Raw genomic sequence first — 25,123 nt, forward strand, 5'->3', positions numbered from 1 at the left:
TTTCTTTCTTTCTTTCTTTCTTTCTTTCTTTCTTTCTTTCTTTCTTTCTTTCTTTCTTTCTTTCTTTCTTTCTTTCTTTCTTTCTTTCTTTCTTTCTTTCTTTCTTTCTTTCTTTCTTTCTTTCTTTCTTTCTTTCTTTCTTTCTTTCTTTCTTTCTTTCTTTCTTTCTTTCTTTCTTTCTTTCTTTCTTTCTTTCTTTCTTTCTTTCTTTCTTTCTTTCTTTCTTCTGCAAGTTATTCTTGATTACTCTCACACAAATTGCAAGTTCATATGAATCAATCTTTCAAACCATCTCAGGTGCAGTTCCTTGTAGCGCATCATAGTTCAAAAAGATTTAACATTGTTAAATGCAACTTTTTATCTCACAATTCTGACTATTTTCTCACAATTGCAAATTTATTTCTCACAATTTAGACTTCAGAATTGTGAGTTTATATCTCGCAGGTTTTAGTTTATATTTAATCATTTTCTATTTTTTTTTTCCCTCAGAATTGTGACTATTTCTCACAGTTGCAAGTTCATAGGCTTTTTCTCGCAATTTTGATTTTATAAATATCAAGATTTCAACTGTGCAATTGTGAGTTTATATGTAGAAATTGGAGAGACAATTCAATTCAAAATAGTTGCAATTCTGAAAAAAAAGTCAGAATTATGAGGTTACCTCACAATTGCAAGTTTGTCAAAATTGTGAGAAAAAATGTCAGAATTGTGAAATAAAAAAAAAAATGCAAAAACCTTTTGCAGAATTATGAGATGTTACCTCACAATTGCAAGTTTATATGTTAAAATTGCGAGAAAAATGGCAGAATTGTGAGATTTAAAAAAAATGCAATAACCTTTAATTTTTTTATTCCTTTGTGAAACAGACTTCCGTAATATACTGTATATATCAAAAACTAAATTATCAAAATTACTCGCTGAAATGAACACATCTTTTAACACAATATGTACTCGGTTCACTAAAACAGTGTGAATAGAAATGGTTTATTTTACATTGACAAGGTTGGTAGATTTTTTAAATTGATACAAGAAACCAACATTTTTGTGAATCGTCCATGATTCGCAGCCAATGCTGATCATCTCAAATTGGCTAAAAAATTTACCTGGCCAATATTTAGTCTTGTCTGTTTTGAATTACTTGTCATATCTGCTTGCAAATAAAAAAAAAGTATGTTAGAGCATAACTTTGAGTATTTGTCTTCCTGTGTCGCCCTTAATTCGCAGCCAATGCTGATCATCTCAAATTGGCTAAAAAATTTACCTGGCCAATATTTAGTCTTGTCTGTTTTGAATTACTTGTCATATCTGCTTGCAAATAAAAAAATTTAAAAAAAAAGTATGTTAGAGCATAACTTTGAGTATTTGTCTTCCTGTGTCGCCCTTGAATTTCAGCTGCAGTGATAGTGAGAGAATCCAGATATTTGCTTTCTTTCAATTATGTCATTAGTGAATGTAGAGCCCAAACCGCAGTCTGCAGAGATCCTCTCTGTGAGTTGTCATATACTGATCTGACTGTCAGGCGGATGATCCGCTGGATCTGAAGGGGCCCCTGCATGCGAGTTCTGGGGGAATGTGATACTGTGTTCAGGTGCAGCGTGTGAGGCCATGAACATTTCCCAGCGGCCCTCTCTGTGCAGAGTTAGCTCATGACTGATGAGAGGAGCAGCGTATGATGCATGCTTAGTGTTTGTGAAGGACTCCACTCGCTGTCTTTATGGACAGGCTTTCAACGGTCATGGAAAAATATGGAAATATTAGGGAATTGTAAAGTGGTGTTTTTCACCATCTTTATTGTTTAAAATATATATATATATATACAGTATAATAGTGCTGTTAAATGATTAATCGCGATTATTCGCAAACAAAAGTTTTTGTTTATATAATATGTGTGTGTACTGTGTATATTTATTATGTATATATATAAATACACATTCATACAGTATATATGAAAAATATGTAATATTTGTATATTAAAAATACTTATATATATATATAATATAAATATATACATGTAAACACATGTAAATATTCAAAATATATACTGTATGTATGTGTATTTATATATATATATATATACATAATAAATATACACAGTACACACACATATATTATGTAAACAAAAACTTATTTTGTTTGCGATTAATCGCGATTAATCATTTGACAGCACTAATATATATATATATATATTTATATATACAGTATATTGTATGTGTTCAGTTATATATTTAAAGATATATATTTTAAAGGATGTATAAAACTTAGCATGTAAAACTTTAAATTTTATATCAAGTGATTTTTTTTTCTTTCTTTTTTAGGGTAATTGGTAATAAGGTAATTGTGTAAAAAAGGTAATTGTGATTTTCACTTCAAATGTCAATCCAGAATTTTCACTTCAAATGTCAATCCAGTAATTAAATAATAAGATCAAATGTATGGAAAACGTCATGGCAAGTCACTAGTCAGCAAGTGTGGGAACAGTAGCAGCAGTTAGCAGTAGCACTAGGTAATTCTAGTTTCAGAGAAGAGAGGTGACGTAAAGACGTCAGAATAGCAGGACTCTAGTGTGCGTGTCAGAGTCCCAGTCTGGAGCAAACACATCAAAGGTCAAAGGGATTTGGCAGAGGCCCTATCTTCTCGTGAGAAATGATCCCTTGGCTTCTCGTCTCCGTATCCTGCTCTGGAGCCTGACGCCGGGTCTCGGGAAAACATCACATAAGACCTGCAGAACTGAGCGTGCTTTAAGAAAGAGGGGCCTCCTGCTCATTCGCCGACGCTGTTGGTCTTCAAAGTGGCGTGGTGTGATTTGATTTGTGTGCTTTTTCTGTCTGTGTGGTCTAGCCGGTGATTAATCCTGCTTTTTTTTTTTTTTTGAAGCAGTTGGATTGAAATGCAGGAATGATCATATTCGTCAGCAGAAGCGGCTATAAAGAGACCAAATAAGCTGACAGTCAGCAGAGACAGGAGTTTGGATGGCTCCTACTTCGAGCAGGATGCAGCTACGTGGGTCGTAAATCTCAGCATCCATGGCCTAATTAGTAAAGCTCTTTTTCATCCCCGCATCGACGCTGTCTGATTCATGAGAGCGCGGGCTTTAAAGAAGACTTTTCCACACGGGTTTGATAATTGATCGTGCGGTTTCCAGAGAAGAGGCGCGTTTTTTGTGGCGGGGGGGGTGATGATGCAAGCAGTTTTGGCGGGTGCCAGAAACTCGCTCGTCTCTGAACATCAAAAGGAAAGACGGAAGGTTCTGGCTGCTCGCCCGCACCGCTGCTGTCATACCGAGGACCCCTCTGTGAGTCTGCGGCTGCCCTCAGAGTGCCTGTGGCCTGTGTGTAAAAAAACTAGAGCTTTGATTTGCCCAGGGCTAGACTGGAGGAAGACTTTATGTGGGCATACTGCTGCTGTTTCTGGCAGGTTGGGAGGCCCTTGATGTGAGGTGTCACCTGTGATGGAAAGTGTGACCATTGAGCAAAGCTCAGCCTTTTTTTCTTGCTGTGTTAGTGAATAAAGGTCTCATTAATAGGCATTCTAGCCTGAGATCTTGACCTTGAAGAGATCAGTTCAGCCAAAAATGAAAATTCATTCATTTATTCAACCTCATGTTGTTCCAAAACCTGACTGACTTTGTTCTGCAGAACACAAAGAAAGATATTTTAATAAATGTTTTTGTTTTCAGTGTATTCAATACCATAGCACAGGTGCTATGTTCAGTTTCGGTGAAAAAAAGCAGATATTTAAACAATTGAACATTTAAATGTAGTCAGAAATGCACCTTTTGCTTTGTTGCGTAAAATAAATAGGGGAACATTTACACTATCTATCTATCTATTTATCTGTCGCTATTATATATGCTATTATATTATATATTATATGTATAGTATAATATATATATATATATATACTGTGTGTGTATATATATGTATGTATGTATATATATATATATATATATTAGTGGTGTCAAACGATTAATCGCGATTAATCACATCCAAAATAAACGTTTTTGTTTACATAATGTGTGTGTGTGTGTGTGTGTGTGTGTGTGTTCTGTGTATATTTAATTCTGTATATATAAATACACACACATAGAGCATACAGTATATTTTGAAAATTCGCGATTAATCATTTTGACAGCACTAATATATATATATATATATATGTGTGTATTTATAGTCAAAACTAAATATTTAATTTCCCTTTTTATTTTACATATTTTACTTCAATTTGACATCATTTAACCCTCACTTGACAGTTCATATTTATTTTATTTTATTTATTTGCTTTATTCTAATACTTTAAGAGTGTTGTTAAATGTAATCTTTAGCCAACTGCAAAATGAATACATTTTTTATACTGTACATTATAATGTTGTGAGGTCTTTATTTATACAAAATAGTAACATTTTAATATTGACAGTTTGGGCAAAACATTAAAATAATTATTACATTTGGCCTGATATATCAGACAGAATTTTAATATCCTTGCATGCCTAACATAACACATCATTTTTTTTTTTTTTGATCCTGCAAGTTTGTTTTCAACCACTGATTTAAAGGCCTCAACATGTACTAGCACGAGTCACTGTTGACCGTCAAAATAGTATCAAGCGAGCTTGTTTTCACCAGCTGCCCACACAGACACCACTGCGCTTACCCAGACAGCACCGAAAACACTGCATGTACTGTGGCCATGTGATGACATTTCAACCGCTTTTCTGTGACGCAAACCCTGTTCGACTCTCAAAGCCTGCTTGTCATCCTCTCTGAAGCCGTTAGACCTCCAGTAAGTCGGGCAGTGCAGTCAGCTGGGCTCAGTGGGGCGCAGGGAGGAATTGAGGTGAGGTTAGGTACTTTAGGATGGAAAATATAAAGCACAGCTGTAAACTTTGGCCATCTTAGGAGCTGGGCCGTTTGCCCGCCTGCGGCAAGAGGACAAGTGCCATGTTCCAGAGGCCAGTGAAATTCCAACCACATCCAACCAGCGCTGAAGTATATTGTGCAACTGGGCACCACAGTTAATGTAATGCAAATAGCTGCGTGCGAAAGAAACCTCCCTGCGAGGAGCATGCATGAGCCATCATCACCATGTCTAATAAGGGTAAGCTGTGTCATGGCAACGGAATTATAAACCAAAAAAAATAAGATACAGTTCCATTCAAAAGTCTTATTTTGTTTCTTATTTTTCATAAAACATGGAAAATGTTTAGCATTCAGAATATTTGAGTGTTGCAAAACCAGCATTTTAAAGGGTTAGTTCACCCAAAAATTTAAATTCCGTCATTAATTACTCGCCTTCGTGTCGTTTCAAACCCGTAAGACCTTCGTTCATCTTCGGAACACAAATTAAGATATTTTTGATGGAATCTGAGAGCTGTCTGACCCTGCATAGACAGCAACGCAACTGAAATGTTCCCAAGTTCAGAAATGTAGCAAGGAGATCTGTAAAATAATCCATGTGACATCAGTGGTTCATCCGCAATTATACGAAGCTACGAGAATACTTTTTGTGCACAAAAGAAAAAGAAAAAAAAACAACTTTATTCAACCATTCGTCTCCTCCGCATCACCCTGGTGCCATTTTGGAGAGTATCAGCTGGACGTAAACAGCGTATGCTGCTCTGTGTCAGCTGCGTCACACGGATACGCTGTTTTCGTTCAGATCAAATCACAACCATGTAGGAAACAGATCCGGCGTGACGGACAGCATACGCTGTTTATGTCCAGCTGATACTCTCCAAAACAGGAGACGAATTGTTGAATAAAGTCGTTTTTTTATCTTTTGCGCACAAAGTATTCTCGAAGCTTCGTATAATTGCGGATGAACCACTGATGTCACATGGATTATTTTCTTATTATTATCTCCTTGCTACGTTTCTGGACTTTCAGTTGTATTGCTGTCTATGCAGGGTCAGACAGCTCTCAGATTCCATCAAAAATATCTTAATTTGTGTTCCGAAGATGAACGAAGGTCTTACGGGTTTAAAACAACATGAGGGAGAGTAATTAATGACAGAATTTTCATTTTTGGGCGAACTAACCCTTTAAGTACTTTTATTTGTAGTTTGTGTGGAAGAATGGGACAAAATCACACCTGAGCAATGCATACGACTAGTTTCTCCATACAGGAGGTGTCTTGAAGCTGTCATTAACAACAGGCTTTTGTACAAAGTAATAAATAAATTTCAGTAAGCGTGTTTGTGACGAGAGAGGTGGGGCCGAGAGCCGTGGGAGCGGAGCGAGGCCGGTGGAGGAAATGCTAATGCGCGACACCTGCGCCACTCACCGGTCTCGAGTCCCACGGAGGAGCTCCGGAAGGATAAAAGGAGGAGTGACGACAGTGTTGGACGAGAGAGGACCAGGCCTGGACTTTATTTTGTGTGCGGCAGTTTTCCGCGAGGGGCTGCCGCTTTACTTTCATTTTGTGTTTGTTTTATTATTAAAGTATTTAAATGTTCACCGGTTCCCGCCTCCTTCTTCCCGAACTGCGTTACAGTGTTCAATACTTTTCCCCTAGGTCATTCCATTTTATTACACAGAACTTTCTTTTTATTACACAGAAGTTTCTGAACTTATTTGTTTTGTTTTCTTTGTATGTATGGATTACTTGGGTTGTTACTGACATCTGGTGAAAATTTCATGTCAATAGCACCTTTAGAAATATATTTACTGAGAAAAATGGTGACGTGTTCAATACTTATTTTACCCACTGTGTGTATGTATTTACCGTAAACCTACTGCAGGGAATCTTTATTAACAGACCACGGCCATTGAAATGGAAATCAAGCCTGTAACATCAACTACACCTACACTGGAGCAAAGAGTGCCAAGACTCCCGCCCCACCAAGTCCAGTTATATATCCAATTTCTCCAGCTGCAGTTCAGAAAGAGAAATCTGTCGTCTTAATATAACCTCACAGCTGTGAGCCCAGAAGGAATGCAGGGCCTGGCCGCAGTCATAAACTCAAGTCAGAATATCCTCTGCCTAATCAATGTGCGTGTCGTCGTCTTCCGACGTGAGCTTTGATGACCCTTACAAAGTCCGATCGCCATTGCCAAGACAAACTGAATCGGAGGGTGTGTGCATATGCATGGATTTGTGTGTGTGTGTCTTACAGACAGAACGGCTGGGATTGTTTTCACGCCATGCACACACCCCAGTCATGTTGTCATACAACCTCTGCTGAGCTCCAGGCCTGCGAGTCCAACGGCTGTCTGTGCAATAGGCAATCTTGGTTTAGGAATCGCAATTTCGCCACAGAAAGGGCCGTTAAAACCGCACTCGTTCTATGAATCATGCTGAATCTAGTTTTGTTTCTTGGAATTTAAATGTTTCTGCTCTTCCCATGATGGCAACTGGTGTTTTGGGGGAGTTTAGACTATATTTAACATTCAATAGCGCTGCTTCATCATCTTAGGGTTGTTTGCCATGAATGTTTTAATGGATTGTTCGCACAAAAGTTATAGCTTTTTTTTTCCAGTTGTGAAAAGAAGACTGTTTGCAAAATGTTTACACTGCTCTCTTTGATACATAGTCACTGAGTAGTGACCAGGTCCTGCCGGGACCAATGAAAACGCCATAAAGACATCATAAATGTAGTCCATACACTATTTTAAAAGTCTTTTTAAATCATGGAATAGCTTTAATTGAACATTAAGTCACCAGTCATTGATAATCTTGCTTGAAATGTCTTGGTCACCATTCACTTTTTATTGAATGGGAAAAAGAGCACGAACATTGTTTTTTTTTATGTTCCAGGGGTTAACTTTTATTTAAAATAGCAGATTTCAGCACTTTCATTTTCTTATATGAATGTTGTATTTTAAAATTTAGGGGCAGATTTACTATCAGTTTGCACCAGCGATAACCCTCATTTGGCGTAAAACAAAAAAAACTGTGTGGAAATTAGTGCCGATTCCGAAAAGGCGTAGAAACAGTAATTTTGCGACTTAACTTATTGAATATGCATTTGTAGGAGTTTCCCTTTTGATCTGTAAATTTATGGGAGGAGTGTATTTAAGTTAATCACTCTATGCAATTTATGAAGGATTGCGCTCGTCAGTTCACTGGTATTTGCGGCATTATTTAACGCCCCAAAAAAAGCATGTCTTAAAGCAGGCGGCAATTTGTGCTGCTCTTGGTAGATTGCGCTGGTCATTATGGAAATGAGATGTTGCACCTTGTCAGTAAATCACCTGCAGAATTTTCCCCTCCCATCGGTGCTTTTACAAAATTGCGCTCTAACGCTAATGTGCCCTGTTTAGTAAATCTGGCCCTTAGTCTTGGAAACTTTACACCATACCATTCTTAATTTATTTTTACTCATTTTCACGTGTCCTTGTTTTTATAGACTTTATAGACAGACCTAGACTTCTGAATCTTAAACCATGAAAATCTGTAATAAAAATGTGTTTTGCAACTATGATAATCTAAAGAAAGAGTCAACGTGTTAAAACCATTTTACTATTTTTTTGCGTGAAAATGATTTTTGGCAATTTTTGCACATGAAAATGAGACGCGAAGAAAATAAAGAACAATTATGGTAAATGTTGCTTGTGAACAGAAGTTTTGTGCAATTTCCAAAGTCAAGCTGATTTTTTTTTTGTTGTAAATGAAGCAATGATTATTGGAATCCATTTTACAAGGAAATACCATTTCAGTCTTTCTACTTGAAAATGTCATGTATAATTCAATGTTCCTTGCCATTTCTTTATAATTATTTATGACATTTACTTGCAACTTCTGAGAGTAAATAGTTTCAAAGTAAATCCTCCACCATTTTTTTTTTCAGTATAGCAAAGATTTGTTTAAAATGTCATTTCCATCACAGAATTCTGTTAAACACAATACGTAATATGTGTTATGGTGGACACTGTGATGGGAATTGTCATTTTTCATAAGACATAACTGACAAAAATTCTCATCTGTTGCATGTATCCATTGTTATTAGAAAAAATAAACTAGTGAAAGGTTAGTTTTAAGTGGTTTTATTTTCCAGGTCCAGAGGGACAAAAGTGCACATAGTTGAAAAAACTACTTATAAATAATAAAGGATCGGAAAAACTCCGAACTTCCATTTTTAGCTGAACTATTCTTTCGGGAACTCGCATGCTCTTGTTTTTGTGTTTTTGAAGGACGGTGGTGATGCCAATTGCGAACGAGTTCGCTCCAGACGTGGTGCTGGTTTCTTCAGGCTTCGACGCTGTGGAGGGGCATCTGCCACCTCTGGGAGGATACAAGCTCACGGCCAAATGTAAGTGCTCTGCATTCCCCTGTACTTAGGAAGATTCTCGTGGGATGAAGCAGTTGGGAGCAAAAGGATGAGTCACTGACGTGGAAGTCAGCCCTTGTCCCACTCCTCTCTCTCGCTCGTTTCTCATGTCTAAAAGCTTTCATTTCAGTCAAATTTATCATGTGCTAATACCACAAAAACAAGAGACCACACTCTTGTGTGCAAAGTCTAATCCCAGAAGGGAGGGATTGTACCACTCATCCTTTCTCATACTTCCAGATCCCTGATGTTTTTCCTTCTTTGTTCCCATGTGTGCATAATATCAAGATGACATTCCGGGCCTGTTTCTAAATCAAACATTTAATGATTGTTCAGCACTTGTTGTTGGGGTCCAAAAGGCTGCTTTTATCCTGTTCGAGGGATCATAAGGCCTGCTCTTATAGATTACATCTCCTGGTGAAAGCTGTCCATGTGTCAGCGCTGGAAACGCAAAGTAGAAACACTGTTCTTTCAAAACATTTGCCCAGAGTCTAAAGAAAGACAGGTTGTCCGGTCTGAATTTGCACCATTCTTGCATCTAAAAGTAACTTTAAATCAGATTCAGTCTTCTGCTGATCTAAGAATGGCTCGATGGTCTGTGATGGCATTTGTTTTTCATTTATCTGCTTATCTTAAAGGAACAAGTCACCCATTAAATAATTCTGATGTTATTTAGTCAGCCTCATGTCGTTCCAAACCTCTTGTTCTGTTTTTGTTTTGTTTAATATGACGGTTCATAGTGACCAAATGTCATATGAGCTCTTAAAAGAACAAAAAAACAAATCATAAAAATAGGCAGCGTTATTTGTATGCCATATTTCTGAAGTCATATGACAGCTGTGTAAGAAACTGAATGAAATGCATTTGTTATTCGCTGAATATGAGGCCTTAAGATAGGTTTATTATAGTTAACCAAAACTAAAACCATAAAAGTTTAATATAAAATCATTAACTGAAATAAAATTTAAATAAAATATTTAAAACAAAAATGTATTTCAGCCAATTGCCAAGGCAACATTTTTCATTTTTATTTATTTTAACTTGAAGTACTAAAGTAACTAAGACTAAAAAACTAAAACTATTAAATAAAATATATATATTTTTTTTTTAAATGAAAAATAATAATAATAAATAAATCTAATCTTATTCAAAACATTAACCAAAACTATAATAGCATATGAATGATTCTTTAAAAAATAATAATTTAATTTATATGACCACAAAGAGAATTGAAATATAGTGCATTTTAAGGATGCTTTTTAGAGTAGACGTGGTCAACATTAAATGTCGTTGTGTGGAAAAGAGCTGCGTAAACATTCTCTAAATTTCTCCTTTTGTGCATCCATACAAAATAAAAGTTTAAAACGACACCAGGATGCAAAAATGATAACACGTTGGGAGTGATGTTGGGAGTACTGTTCCTTTAAAGCGCATTATGTGCATAACTATTCAGAGGAGCTGCAGTTCTGGTGCAGTTATTGTTGTATCAGGTTCTCAGGGGTTGAGCTGAGCTGGACGGTTCCTTCTCTTACATGTTGAAGAACGTCTCATTCGTGCCAGTGAAGAATTAAAACAAAATAAAATCATCTAGGATAGCCTTGAATGTGAATCTCTGGGGAAGGGAGGTATAGTCGGATGCTCATATCCAAACAAAGATCAAAAGATGCCTGCGGCCAAAATACTAAGCCACATTTATTAAAATTAAACCTGCCTCATATTATATGTTTAGGCCCAGTAAATCCAGAGTGCCGTCTTTTTAACAGAGAGAATGTGATGTAATACGGTCTTATTTTCTCCCTCTCTCCATTTTTTTCTTCATCTCTGGTTCCTTTGATCAAAGGCCAGCCACCGGTTTCTGAGCGCGCTCTATAACCCCCTCTTGTATTTCCTGTCTCCCCCTTTGGCAGGTTTCGGCTACCTGACCAAGCAGCTGATGGGACTGGCCGGCGGCCGGCTGGTGCTCGCGCTGGAGGGGGGTCACGACCTCACCGCTATTTGCGATGCCTCTGAAGCATGTGTTTCTGCTTTGCTTGGAAACGAGGTAAGAGCCGACTGGAGATGAGACGGGGAGGGTGACTCAGGGATGGACAGGGCTTTATGAATGGAGGAAACGATGAAGGGATTTTACAGAGTGACAACATCCTCCAGTGTTCGACAATATGGATTTTTTTTTTCCATTCAGATTTGACTTGCCCTGAAACACTGAACAGAACTGGAAACATAGTTACAATTTCCTCTCTTTCATTGTTTGGATAGTCAGATAGTCCTGCCTCAGACTTATGTTATTAAATGATGCCGTTTTATGCAACAGAAATTACAAATTTAACCTGTCTACACTTTCCTTTCTTGTAAAAAGTTTTATTTTAATTGCATTGTTTTTAAAATAAATTATATAAAAGAAAATATTTTATCATTTATTTTAAAAATACATTTACAAAAATTATATAATCACACACATAATTTAGTAATAATAATTTTAAATAATGTATTTACTCAACCTGTCTACACTCCAGTTTAATGGGGAAAAAAAAAATATATATATATATATATAATAACTAAATTAAACGTGTGTGTATATATATATATATATATATATATATATATATGTGTGTGTGTGTGTGTGTGTGTGTGTTATATATATATATATATATGTGTGTGTGTGTGTGTGTGTGTGTTTGAGTATTTTTTACATGAAAGTGGAGTGTAGACAGGTTGAGAAATTAAATTGTTTTTAAAATTATTTTTATTATTAATATTAATAACTAAACCCCACTTCCTGTAACATATAAAAGCTATATTAAAAGCTTTAAAAATATATATTTAACATTTGTTTTATATTAGTGCTGTCAAACTCTTAATCACAATTAATCGCATCCAAAATAAACTTTGTTTACATAATATGTGTGTGTGTAATGTATATACAAATACTCACACATACAATAGATATTTTGAAAATATTGACTTGTATATATTTATATAATTTATATTATATATAAGTATATTTAATATATAAACATAACTTATTTTTCTTAAATATATATGTGCATGTGTGTGTATTTATAATAAATATACACAGTACACACATATATTATGTAAACAAATGTAAACGATTAATCATTTGACAGCACTACTTTATATAGAATTTATTTTTATAGAAAAGTGGAGTTTATTATTTTTAATATTTAACATTTAAGATTTGTAGGAGACAAATTTCAAGCAAAAAAACAATTTTAAGCAAAACATTTTAATAAGTTAAATATTCGATTTTAAGCATTCGTGCGCAATCTCCTGTGCGACATTTGTTCTAAGCTAGACATCATTTTGAGTCAGGTGGGCATCTTTTTACAGTGCCTCACACCATGAATTTTGTGTTTTTAAGGCAGTGTGCCAAGTTATAAAAAGTTTAAGTTTTACAAAAGGATCTCGAGAACTATTGTGTGTCATCTACCTGGCTTTGAGTGCAAAGAACATGTGTATGACACCCTCATTTTTTTGCCCAGTAATTCTGCGAGCTGATTTAAGAGTGATGATCCATCAGGTGAACTGAACCTCTGTCTCACTGGCCCCGGGCCCTGTTTCGTCAAGCTCTGTCCTCTTTCCTCCCAGCCAGCTTTTGTCTAGGGCAGTGGTCCTCAAATCTGGCTCGCGAGATCCACTTGCAGAGTTTAGCTCTACCCTAATCAAACACACCTGAGTTTGCTAATCAATGTCTTCAGGATCATTAGAAAATCACAGGTAGGTTTGTTTGATGATAGGGTTGGAGCTAAACTCTGCAGGAAAGTGGATCACGCGAGCCAGATTTGAGGATCACTGGTCTAGGGTGTCACAGACTAGATGTTTGTCAGGATGTGTAGTTAGCAGCACTCCCTTTGTGCTGGCCAGCCACCAAGGTTCAGCTGACACGGTCATAATCCAGCCTGAGGATGGGAGGGAAAGAATAGCAGACGCTTCACTGTCCGCACACACACAAACAAGACAAATGAAGCTGTAGGGCGTCATTTATCTGCTTGTCTCTGTGTCAGAGGAAGAATCGTTTCTTTTATGTTCCCATCTCTCATCTTCACTGCTATTCTTTCTATTCATCTTCTTTCATTCAGAGCCTTCCTTTCTGTTTCTAAATCAAATACGCTCTCATTTAGGCTCTGCCTTGCTGTCTGAACAGCACACTAAATCTAAATGAACCTCATAAGTGAGCGTTTTGGAACAGTCTACATAGGCAGCAGCTTATTGCATCCATCCTTAAATTATTTCAGTAGAGCTTGACATTAGCTAAGATAAATGTGTGATACTCTAACCAGCAAAAAATACTATAGTACAACCAAATATTAGGCCTGTAATGCTCACTAGGTTTTTGAATCTCCATCTCTGTACTTTCTTGGAGATTTTGAGTTGTTACGTTTGAGTGTGTCTTTCACCCCTCCTCTCCCCATATGGCAAAAACATGCATACGTGTGTGTGTGTGTGTGTGTGTGTGTACTGGTATATATGGTTTATGAGGACACAAATGTGTATAATGACATGAGTACTACAAAGTAAACATGGTTTATGAGGACACTTCCGGTGTCCCCGTAAAACAAAAGGCTTAAAAAACATACAAAACGGTGTTTTATGAAATTCAAAAATTGGCAGTAGTTTTCTGTAAGGGGTAGGTTTAGGTGTAGGGTTGGTGTTGGGTGATAGAAAATACATTTTGTACTGTATAAAAACCATTACGTCTATGGAGAGTCCCCATAAACCACAAATACAAGTATGTGTGTGTGTGTGTGTGTGTGTGTTTATATATATAAAATATATGTATAAATAAATATATTTTCAGCTTTTCAGCATTTTTGTTACTTATATTTCCTTATATATTTTTGGCCATTTATAAATATATTTTTGATATACATATATTTACATTTAATAATATTATTGTTATTACTAATTACAGGAAGGTACTAACTAAAAATAATAACTAAACTCCACTTTGTAAAAAATAATCTGTAAAAAAAAGTATATATTTTTTCGTTACTATAATTAATATTTTTAGTGCTCATATTTTCTCATATATTTTGGCCATTTTTAAATTGTATTTTCAAAATACATATATTTACATTATAATGCATTTACAAAAAATGCATTATAAGATTAGAAACGTATTTTCTTGATCCTTGAAGTAATATTGGTATTTGAAAGTTAAAATATACTGTATTCCCTTAACCCACACTATTTAAAACAGATATTATTAACATATACTAATCTTTCATATATAATATTTAAAGTTAAGCATGCTGAAGTATAAATTATTATCTCCCGTCATTCTTTTGTTCATACCTTTTCACTAGAAACAGTTATAATTTAGTTTCTAATGACCATTTTCTATCGTCTCTGTGACCCCTTATTTTTAGTTCTTCTGCTATGTAGTGATAGATTCCTCATGATATGAGCTCCTCAAAGAAATTCTGATTAAAGTAAATAGAATTAGAAATAGAGTACCGGTGGAGATCCAAAAATAAGAATGGATTACAGGTCTGTAACAGGGACCTGCTGCAGCTCCATGTGTGAAGTGGCTTTTGTTTAGTTTTATACTTGTATTTAATATGGTTTCTTCACAAGAATTAATACAGTCCTCATATTGACTTTCCTAAAATAGAGTGCTCAGTCATATTTAGTTGATCTGTTTGACAGAATTGCATACCAAAACAGTTTTAAGTGAAGTGACAGGCCTTCAGTGTGTTCGTGAGAGTTCTTAGAGTTTTCTTCAACTGAACAAGGAGAGGAGAACCTGTTGAAACCATCCACACAGACACAGTGAGCCTCTAAAACACGTTGAATTGCAAAAGTGGTCCCAGCCTGTGTGGATCCCGACATTTACACTTGTGCTGGGTTTCTACGGCTTCGCTTTGCTGACCGCTGGGAGTCTGTGTGCAGAGCAGGACTCTTACGGTCAGAAGAGAGGACAGGCCTCGCTCCTGCTGTTACTGAAGCTCTAGAGACAAGCCTGTAAATGCATTCCTGGAACATTAAAAGTGATCTGGCTCTACTCCATTTCTGAGGATGAGAGGAAAATAAACAGGATAATTAGACAGCATGATGGAGTTTGTGTGCTCTCTGTGTCTTCTGCACCAGGAATTAGGCATATGTTGATTAGCTCTGGCACTAATTGACATATTTGGTATACCACAGTAATTTCAACCATTAGATTACAGGAAAAAGGTAATATTATAGCAATTTAAAGAAGTTATCTATTTAAATATATTTTATTTAAAAAGTAATGTATTGCTGTGATGCAAAGCAGAATTTTCAGCAAATGTTATTCATATAATATTCATCTAAATAATTGTCCACAAAAAAACACTATTTTTATATCTAATCCCTGCCCTACACTGGCAGCCAGACAAAAAAATACTTTAATATTTTTCTTATTTATATTAACATGTACTGTTTATTCAAGCCAGAGCTCACCAGGTTTGATAACATGTCATAATTTTTCATTGCTTCCAGTATAACTATAATAACAGTCATTTATTTTAACTTTTTATTTGTTACCAACTGTTGAATTATTATTATTATCACCTTGTCAGCTCATTATTCAAATAATAAAGTAATATTTGAATATTTAGTATAGTATAATCTTTCTATTTTTATTCATTATTATCATCATTTGTATTTATACAGTGGGTACGGAAAGTATTCAGATCCCCTTCAATTTTTCACTCTTTGTTATATTGCAGCCATTTGCTAAAATCATTTAAGTTATTTTTTTTTCCTCATTAATGTACACACAGCACCCCATATTGACAGAAAAACACAGAATTGTTGACATTTTTGCAGATTTATTAAAAAAGAAAAACTGAAATATCACATGGTCCTAAGTATTCAGACCCTTTGCTCAGTGTTTAGTAGAAGCACCCTTTTGATCTAATAAAGCCATGAGTCTTTTTGGGAAAGATGCAACAAGTTTTGCACACCTGGATTTGGGGATCCTCTGCCATGCCTCCTTGCAGATCCTCTCCAGTTCTGCCAGGTTGGATGGTAAACGTTGGTGGACAGACATTTTTAGGTCTCTCCAGAGATGCTCAATTGGGTTTAAGTCAGGGTAATGTATATTAATGTAATATATATGAGATATATAGAGAGAGAGGGATAAAAATATACACTATATATCTATATTTTATAAAAAAATATATGAAGCGCCAAACAGGAAACTATATAACTGTGACTATGTATAAGTAAATGTAAATCAAAATATATAAATACAGGATTTTTAAATATATTCTGATTTACATTTTTATTTATCAACAGTTTACATTGATATATTCAGACTTACATCTACATTTTCGCAATTTGACTTATTCAGATTTACTTCTATATATTCTGATTTATAAATATATATTCTGATTTACTTCTATATATTCAGACTTACAACTATATATCCTGAGTTGCATTTATATATTCAGTTTTGTATTAATATATTCTGAGTTACATTTATATATTCAAATTTGCATTTATATATTCAGATTTACATTTATATATTCTGATTTATAAATATATATTCTGATTTACGTCTGTGTAGTCGCAATTTGCATTTATATATTCAGTAGTGGTGCAACGGATCACAAAACTCACGGTTCGGATCATATTACGGATTTTGAGTCACGGATCGGATCATTTTTCGGATCAGCAAAAAAAATTCTGAAAGCTTATTTTAAGTACTATACCACAGCAAAAACTACTATCTTAACTAATAAAGTCAGTAAAAAAAGCTAGAACAATTACACAAATTAGATGAATACAACATAACAGTTGCAAATAAAGACAGTAACAGTAGTATTCAGGTGCAGAAATGTAATAATTAAGTGTAAAATTACACAATAGTGCTCACCGCACAAGTTAAATACAGATTAATCTCTGTTAAAGCTGTGGTGTTATTTGATTAACAGACAGAAGCAGGTAGGGATGTAACGATTCACTCAACTCACGATTCGATTCATGGTTTTGATTTCATGATTCGATTCACGATTTATTTATTTTTTACGAAATGAGATTTAAGACAAATTATAAATTAAATGTGTCCATTTATTATTGCTTTGACAAAATGCTGCACATTTCTTAGTGAAATTGAAATATAACACTATAATGATATACTAATACAGCACTTGCGTATTATTGCTCTTTTGTTGGTTTTGTTTGCTTCTATTGTCCTCATTTGTTAGTCGCTTTGGATAAAAGCGTCTGCTAAATGACTAAATTTAAATATAATGTAAATAACAAAACTAAATTGAAATTTTAAAACAAGCCCCAAATCAAATAAATAAGTAACACAAATAAAATAAATCTCTTCATATAAACAAAATAAGGCTTTGTCTGTGCTCTTTCCATTTAAAATTAGCGGCAACCACTGCATTTTAATCATGATCCAAACAAAGATGCTGCATACATGCAACATGAGCAGTTTTTAATCTAAATTAGATTGTATAATTTCTACATTTGAAGCAAAAACAGAATGATTTGACTTCAGTTTTGTGAAACTATACTACATAAAAAATATCTGCATGAAACAGAAACAGCAGACGAGCTGAATGAGACGCAGATTCACTCTCTGCCAGCAGGTGGCTCTTAAAATGTTTTCTTGGTTTCCGCTGTAAACAAAGCAGTGCTGCACTTATGAACTTTAATATGCATTATACAGAGGCAAGAGGAAAAGAAAAAATACCATCTAAACTTTTCTAAAGACAGTGAGTTCCCCTCAGACATGCATCCATATAAACACCTACCCCTAATTGAATCGCGATTTGTTTAGCATCTCAACAGATTTAAATCGTCACATATTTGAATCGATTTTCAACCGGCTCGCGGTTAATCGTTGCATCCCTAGAAGCAGGTATTTATTAGCTGCTGTCTCTTTAACCGCATATCTCCACAGTGGTAGGCTTGTCAGGAAATATCTGCACTAACTGAAGCAGAGCTGTTTGCTTTAGAGGAGAAGCGCGCACTGGCAGCCTTAATGCAATAATCATAATCGGTTTACCTGCACCAGAATTGAGACTGTGAGTCTGCAGGCCTGCCTGGCGCTGCCTTCATCTGCAATTTGCCCCATGGGAAGCTTTGTTGTCATAGCAGGAAATGATAGAGGAGACGGAGACACTGAGCAAGCAAAACTGCTCAGTAAGGGCCCGTTTCAGCTGCCTATCGAGTGCACTCCCTGGAGGGATGTTGAGTATCTCACGCTCGCTCTCAGACGCTACCAGCGGCCCATCTGAAAGCAGTTAGTTTCACACCTCTCGCAGACGGGGTCACTGACAGCCAGAGAGACAGAGACAGACTCAAAGTAATCAAAGGAAATTAGGAGCACAAAGTACAGTGGAAGCTTATGTCAGAAAGTCAGAGTCTGATTTCAGAGTGGAAGGACCGACTTTCCCATGAGCACTGGACACTCAGACCAGCTTATGCCACATTAGATGCTTCTGTCCTCATATGTCATTTTAATATGTCTCATCTCGGCCTTTTCAGTCCAACTATTCAAATCGGAGGCTTTGTTTAGATATACATTTCTTCTAAAGTAATGCATTTTTTTGTGTGTGAGACATATATCCAGGGTGTCATTTTTTTATTTCATATTTAATATTTAATTAAATAAATATTTATATTTATATTAAGGATATTCATATAAGGATATATTTAAGTTGTACATGTGTGCTTACATACAGCTTTTTAAAATATATCTTTATATGAATATAATTATGACATATATGTTATTGCCAGCAGGTATTAGAGCTATTAAATATAATAACATGATCTTTAAATATTATTAGATATGATGAATAATATTACATACTTTTTAATATTATTATCATTAGATATTTTATATATTTTTTTATTTTAGATAATTTTTTATATTATCTGTATTTTGTTTGTATGTGTCAACAGGTCTATTCTACTCCATTATATCTACATTATATTTAATAATAATTAGAGTTATTATACATTATGCAATATAATCTTTAAATATTACAGAGTGGAATATTCCTGATGTAATTTTTAATATATATATTACAATTAGATTAATATTATATTATTTTCTATATATTATTTTTATATAATAATGCAACAGAAATTTTATTGTTTCCTATATAATCTTATAACAAAAATAATGATTAATTGTATATTTTAAACAACAGAAATATTGAAATATTGTAATCTATAATATTTAAAAAATACATTGTTTATTACGCTTAAGAATTATTGTTTGTAGATTTAATATCATAATATAAACTTTAACTGTAACAGAGTAAAATTATATTATTAGAATTATAATGACAATATTATAAATTAGGGATATCGGGTATCGGCTCCGATAATGCCATTTTTCTCGGATCGGGTATGGGTCAGAGAGGGCCGATCCAAATCCGAGATTTTTTTTTTTTTTTTTCCTGATTGTGCGAATTACTCTGTGTTACTTCTGAAGCCATATGTTAGCTTAATGTGAGCTACATATGAATATTTAAGTCCATACATTAAAGTTCACACAAACTCTTTTCTCCGCTGTGGCTGTCAGTCATTCATTCATCCTTTAAACCCTGGTCGCGTTCGGTTACAGCAGTCAGCTCAGTAAAGCTCTCTCCAAGATCATTCTGTGTTCCCATTATACTTGATTTGTAAATACATGCCTATGATTTAGCAAAAAGGACTTTATCTTCTTGCTGGAGTTTAATGTTGTTTTGTTACTTGCTACCGGGTGTCTGTGAGAACAAAACACGGGCGTAGAAAAGACTATAAATTGTTTTTAATGTGCACAGTAACTGAAATTTTAAACTGTTAAAAGAAAGGCTCAATAACTGTTGCACAGATATAATACACTACGCATCAATTTCTCTTCCCTTTGTGCTTTGCAGTTTTTAACACGAAGCGCTTACAATGTGCGCATCCGGTGTGCAATTCTACAGTGATAAAAACTTCACTGGTATTGGATCGGTATCGGTATCGGCCAATACCGAACCCTAGGTATCGGAATCGGTATCGGAGGCGAAAAAGGCGGATCGGAGCATCCCTATTATAAATACAATATACTTTTATATATTTGTATATAGTTATAATATATATTTATATTTCTAAAAAGATATATTTTAAAAATACTAATAATTTTATTATTGTTTTATAATAAAAATTACATTAATAATACTTAAATATTAAAAAATGTGAACATGTATATTCTAATCCATAATGTTTACATTATATTTAATAATAATTAGAATGATTAAACATTGTCATATAGATTATTTTTGTTGTCATTTTAATATTGTTGTAAGATTTATGTTGTATTAATGATTTTTTTTTATTATTTATTTATTTTTTTTATGAGTTTTATCATGTATCTTTATCATTTCTGTATAACCATACAAATACTCCCTCCTGTGCACACATTGTTTTAATATGCAAGTTCTTTGGCTCGTCTCTGCCTTTTCTGGCCAACTATGAAAATCGGAGGCCCTGTTTACATACAAGTTTCTTGTAAAATAATATGCATGTTTTCCGTGGCCCCCATTCAGTTCTAGCACACAGTCACTTGATGACCCATGCAGGACGTCACAAATCCCCCGAGAAGCTCAGCTCAGGCCAGATAGTAGATAATAAGAAACAAGAGCACGGACTGTAATCAGTATGGCAGGAAGCAGGTGTTTTATCATTGCATTCAAGCCCACATTGTAACGGAGGTGAAGTTCAGGGCAGTGAGTAGATGATGTGGATACAGTCTGTGATCCTTCGAGAGCGTGTTTGAACTAGAGACTCATGAGATAACAGGTGCTCCAGCTACCCCAACCTCTACACGCCTGCTTTACCCACTCATGCCGAAGGGTGTTTTCACTCAGAAGTAAACTCGCTTTAATAAAATTCTCAATAAGACTTTTTTTTCTTGATTTTGTGTTCTGTAGTTTAAAAAAGAGAAAATGAATGAAAATAAACACATGAACACACTACATTAAGTAATGAAAATTAGTTATTTGCAAATGCAATTGTTATAGATCATCACATAATGAATATGCTCATTATATAAACATCAGAATTTTTTATCTACTGGCAGCATAGATTTATACCATTCATTATCCATTCTTTGTATTCATACAGTATACTTTATTTTTATATATACAGTGTGTGTGTTTGTGTACTGTATATATATATATATATAGTATACTTTTTTAAATTTTATATATATATATATATATATATATATATATACACACAACATAAATATTATACCCTATAATATTTAAAGATTGCATGAAGTTTATTAGAACTAATAATTGTTGTTAGATATAATAACATAAAATAATCTTTAAATGTAACTATAATATTTTGTTTATCATTTTCAATGGTTTTCAATGTTTATCATTATTTATATTTGTATATATTACAAATGCATTATGTACTGTTATATATATGCATATATATATATATATATATATGTATATAATGTTTTTGTACGTCATCATAACCAATAAGTATAATAATAATAATTTATTGTCATTGCTGTAGAACAACGAAATTACATAGGAATAAGTATATTCCTATGAATATAAGTATAGTCTCCTATATATAAGTAGTCCTATGAAGGCTATTGTGTGTAAATTGTCAATGTTAAATAACCTCCCACCATGATGTTACTTAAAGGGGCTCAGATTGCTTGTTGACAAACTTAAGCGAACCGCTGTCAACCCCCTGAAAGAACCTGTGGAAACACCCAGGGTTCCCTGCTGTCCATGGAGCGAGAGGTTTCACAGCGCCGCAGCCTCCTGTGTGACTGTGATCATTATATTGAGTGTTTAACTGCCTGGGCTGGAGTGTCAAATATACTTCCTCGTTTTTAAAGGCAAGTAAAGCACAGGAGGCGCTGTTATAATTAGGATTGTGTTTCCTTGGAAAATGAGTCAAATCTGCTGATCAGTTCCCTCGCTGTTGTCTGTGAGTAACCAAAGCTTTGACTGGTTAAATAGCTGGCGGATGATGCTTGGACTCTGACGTCATTCAGCTCTGAACCCGTGACTCACTGATGGATGTGTGCGAGCAGATGTTGTTCTCAAATTGTGCTCTTTAGCAATTATATGATAAACAACATCCTAATAGGCTAATTGTTGCCAGTCACCATGAGGTTTTTCTCTGTGTTTACCCAACAGCTACAGTAAACATTCTTGCTTTTACCTATGGGTTCTGGGGTTGATTTCCAAAATGTTCTGTCCTGTAAAGGAATGTTTGTTAGGTCACTGCAATCATTTCATGCAAGGCTGCATTAGCATGAACTGTAATCAGCTCTGTTAGGGCTGGTCAATTATGGCCTTCTAGTAAAATAACCACACTAAATAGGCTCTTAAAATTTCTGCAGACTTCTATAGTTCCCAAATCGTATCTGCTTTCACACATTTTACCATGTTGACGATATGCATGAGAACCAATGAGTTACTCCACCACTTTCTTCTCTGATATTGATCATGCAGATCTGGATGTAGGGATGGCAGTATTTCAGTTACCTATTTCTTTCATATTGCTCATGCAAAGCAGTACTTTTTATTTATTTAATAAAAATACTTTTTATTTGATAAAATAATCTTTATTCATGTATTTATTTATTTTAAGTATATATATATATATATATATATATATAAAGTTATTTGTATATTTATCACGTTTGTCTTGCAATACCAATTTTATAAAATTAAAATACTTTGTGTATTTTTTTACAGTACAATTTGCTGAAAATTACAGAACAATGTTTTTTTTTTTTTTTTAGTAAATCGTGTAACTTCATTATTTAGCAAAACTGTACAATCTGTTAAAATAGAACCTGTTCCATTATTCATCAGAAAAAAATATAAAACTGAAAGAAAATCTAGAAAATAAATTTTACTGGCACTATTTTTAGGGCGCTATTTTTTTCCTCATTTATAGATTAAAGATTTCTTGGAATTATGCAAGGTTGACTACATTACAATATTTTCCTTTTCATATTGTTTCTTTGCAACCACCATAAACTATGCTATTATACCTAATGAATATATATATATATATATATATATATATAAAGCTGAAAGAAAGGACAGAATGTTGTTTTCTCTCTCTCTCTCTCTCTCTCTCTCTCTCTCTCTCTCTCATTTGTAAATTTCAGATAAATGGATACATGTAAATAATTATTTCAGTAGTTTTAGTTATTCTACTTATAAAGCAGGGCATTGCACCAAAAATTTGAGAGCCACTGCATTAATGTATTGCAAACAATCAAACTTTGTTAGTTTTTGCTTCTCTGCTGTTCCACGTTCTTTCGGTAACCCTGTTTTGCATGAAGTTCCCAGTTTGCTTGGCTTCATCCGTGTTTGAAGGACGTGCCTCGTTCTCAAACAGTCAGAATTTATATTACTGCAGGCAGGTTGACAGAAACCATCCTAACAAAAGCTTTTCTCTTTCCTGGAGAATGTGAAGGTCCTCACACTCAGGCTGCGGGCGTGAGGGAAAATCAAATAAATCCCACTGTCATGCTGGATGCTGGCAACTGGCATGTGTTTCATACCTGCCAAGCAGCTTGGCGTGCGCTGACAAGACCTATTAAAGTTTATAGACGTGCGGCAGGGCCGTCTATCATGATGATGGACAGGTCGGGCCCCTCCCCCTCGGCCGGTGCCAGGGCAGCAGAGGGTCGCGGTCGCAGCGGGATTGGAGAGCCGAGAGGGGCCGGGCTGAAGCGGGAGGATTCCTGAGGGACGAGTGTGTTGACCCTCAGTCAAACTGCACAGCAGGAAAGTGTGAATGAATGACCAGCTGGCCTCACACATACAGACTTTTCACCCCTCCATATGGGACCACTGACTTCAAGTCGGAATGGTCGTATTTACGAGATGAACGCGACTGCAACTCGTACCGGTGGGAAACTCTGGATTGCCTTTAAGGCCAGACTTTCTGAGTTGGCAACATGTCAATTGAAGAATCATGGCGGAAGCAAATTAATATTGAGCAAAATTATATTTTCAGTAGCTGGGCTTCCATCCACATAGTTTTAATACAAAGTTTGTGATATAACGTAAAAATGCTGGATGGGTAAGAAAATTATATATATATATATATATATATATATATATATATATTTATAATAATATGTCTATATATAAAAGCTTCATATGTAAATATGAAAATATAGATTTATGCAAGACAGACAGATAGATAGATAGATAGATAGATTATAGTGTATATAGTATGTTGTAAATATGAACTAAATTTAATTTATTTAGTATTTGAAAATGTATATATACTGTATATGTAGCTTTTGATATTTGAAAAAAAATATATACAGTGGGTACGGAAAGTATTCAGACCCCCTTAAATTTTTCACTCTTTGTTTTTTTTTTTCAAATACCAATAGCTATATATACAGTATATATAAATTTTCAAATACTACATTTAAATTTAGTTAAAAAATTTTAAAATGAAATATACATATAATTTTCAAATACTAAATACATTAAAAATCAGATTTATGATTTGCAAGCTTGTAAGTAGGAACTTCCCAGGGTGACTTGAAGACTTATTTACAGTAAGTGCTCCAACCCTGAGAACATTGCCAAGTTGTTTCCTCAAAGTAAATGTCAATGAGACGTGACCCACCTCAAGACTGCTCTCTCAGAACAAACACTGGATTCAGGATGTGCTGCAGGAGGTTGTTGGGTGAACACTATCTTCTCAGTGTTTATGGTGTATCCGTTTGTTGGGGTGCCAGTGACTGAATAAGGCTCTTTCTTTCCAGTGTGAGAGTTTTCTGTGGCAGCCCTGAATCTTGCACTTGCTCTTGTTTCACAAGCTATTTTATAATATTTTATTAAGTGCATAATATTTTATAAA

The 25,123-nt window shown here is 34.7% G+C and overlaps 1 protein-coding gene across 1 annotated transcript in view; it reads left to right on the forward strand.

Annotated features, from left to right (window-relative positions):
• The window catches only part of LOC107601379 (histone deacetylase 4-like), a 200,749-nt gene that overhangs the window by 167,476 nt on the left and 8,150 nt on the right, over positions 1 to 25,123 (forward strand). The window contains exons 22-23 of the mRNA XM_016293542.1: positions 9,129 to 9,247; positions 11,173 to 11,306. Coding sequence (XP_016149028.1) covers positions 9,129 to 9,247; positions 11,173 to 11,306 — 253 coding nt within the window. The remainder of the gene's footprint in view (positions 1 to 9,128; positions 9,248 to 11,172; positions 11,307 to 25,123) is intronic.

Source organism: Sinocyclocheilus grahami, unplaced genomic scaffold (genome assembly GCF_001515645.1).
Source record: "Sinocyclocheilus grahami isolate Dianchi unplaced genomic scaffold, SAMN03320097.WGS_v1.1 scaffold304.1, whole genome shotgun sequence".
Taxonomy (NCBI): domain Eukaryota; kingdom Metazoa; phylum Chordata; class Actinopteri; order Cypriniformes; family Cyprinidae; genus Sinocyclocheilus; species Sinocyclocheilus grahami.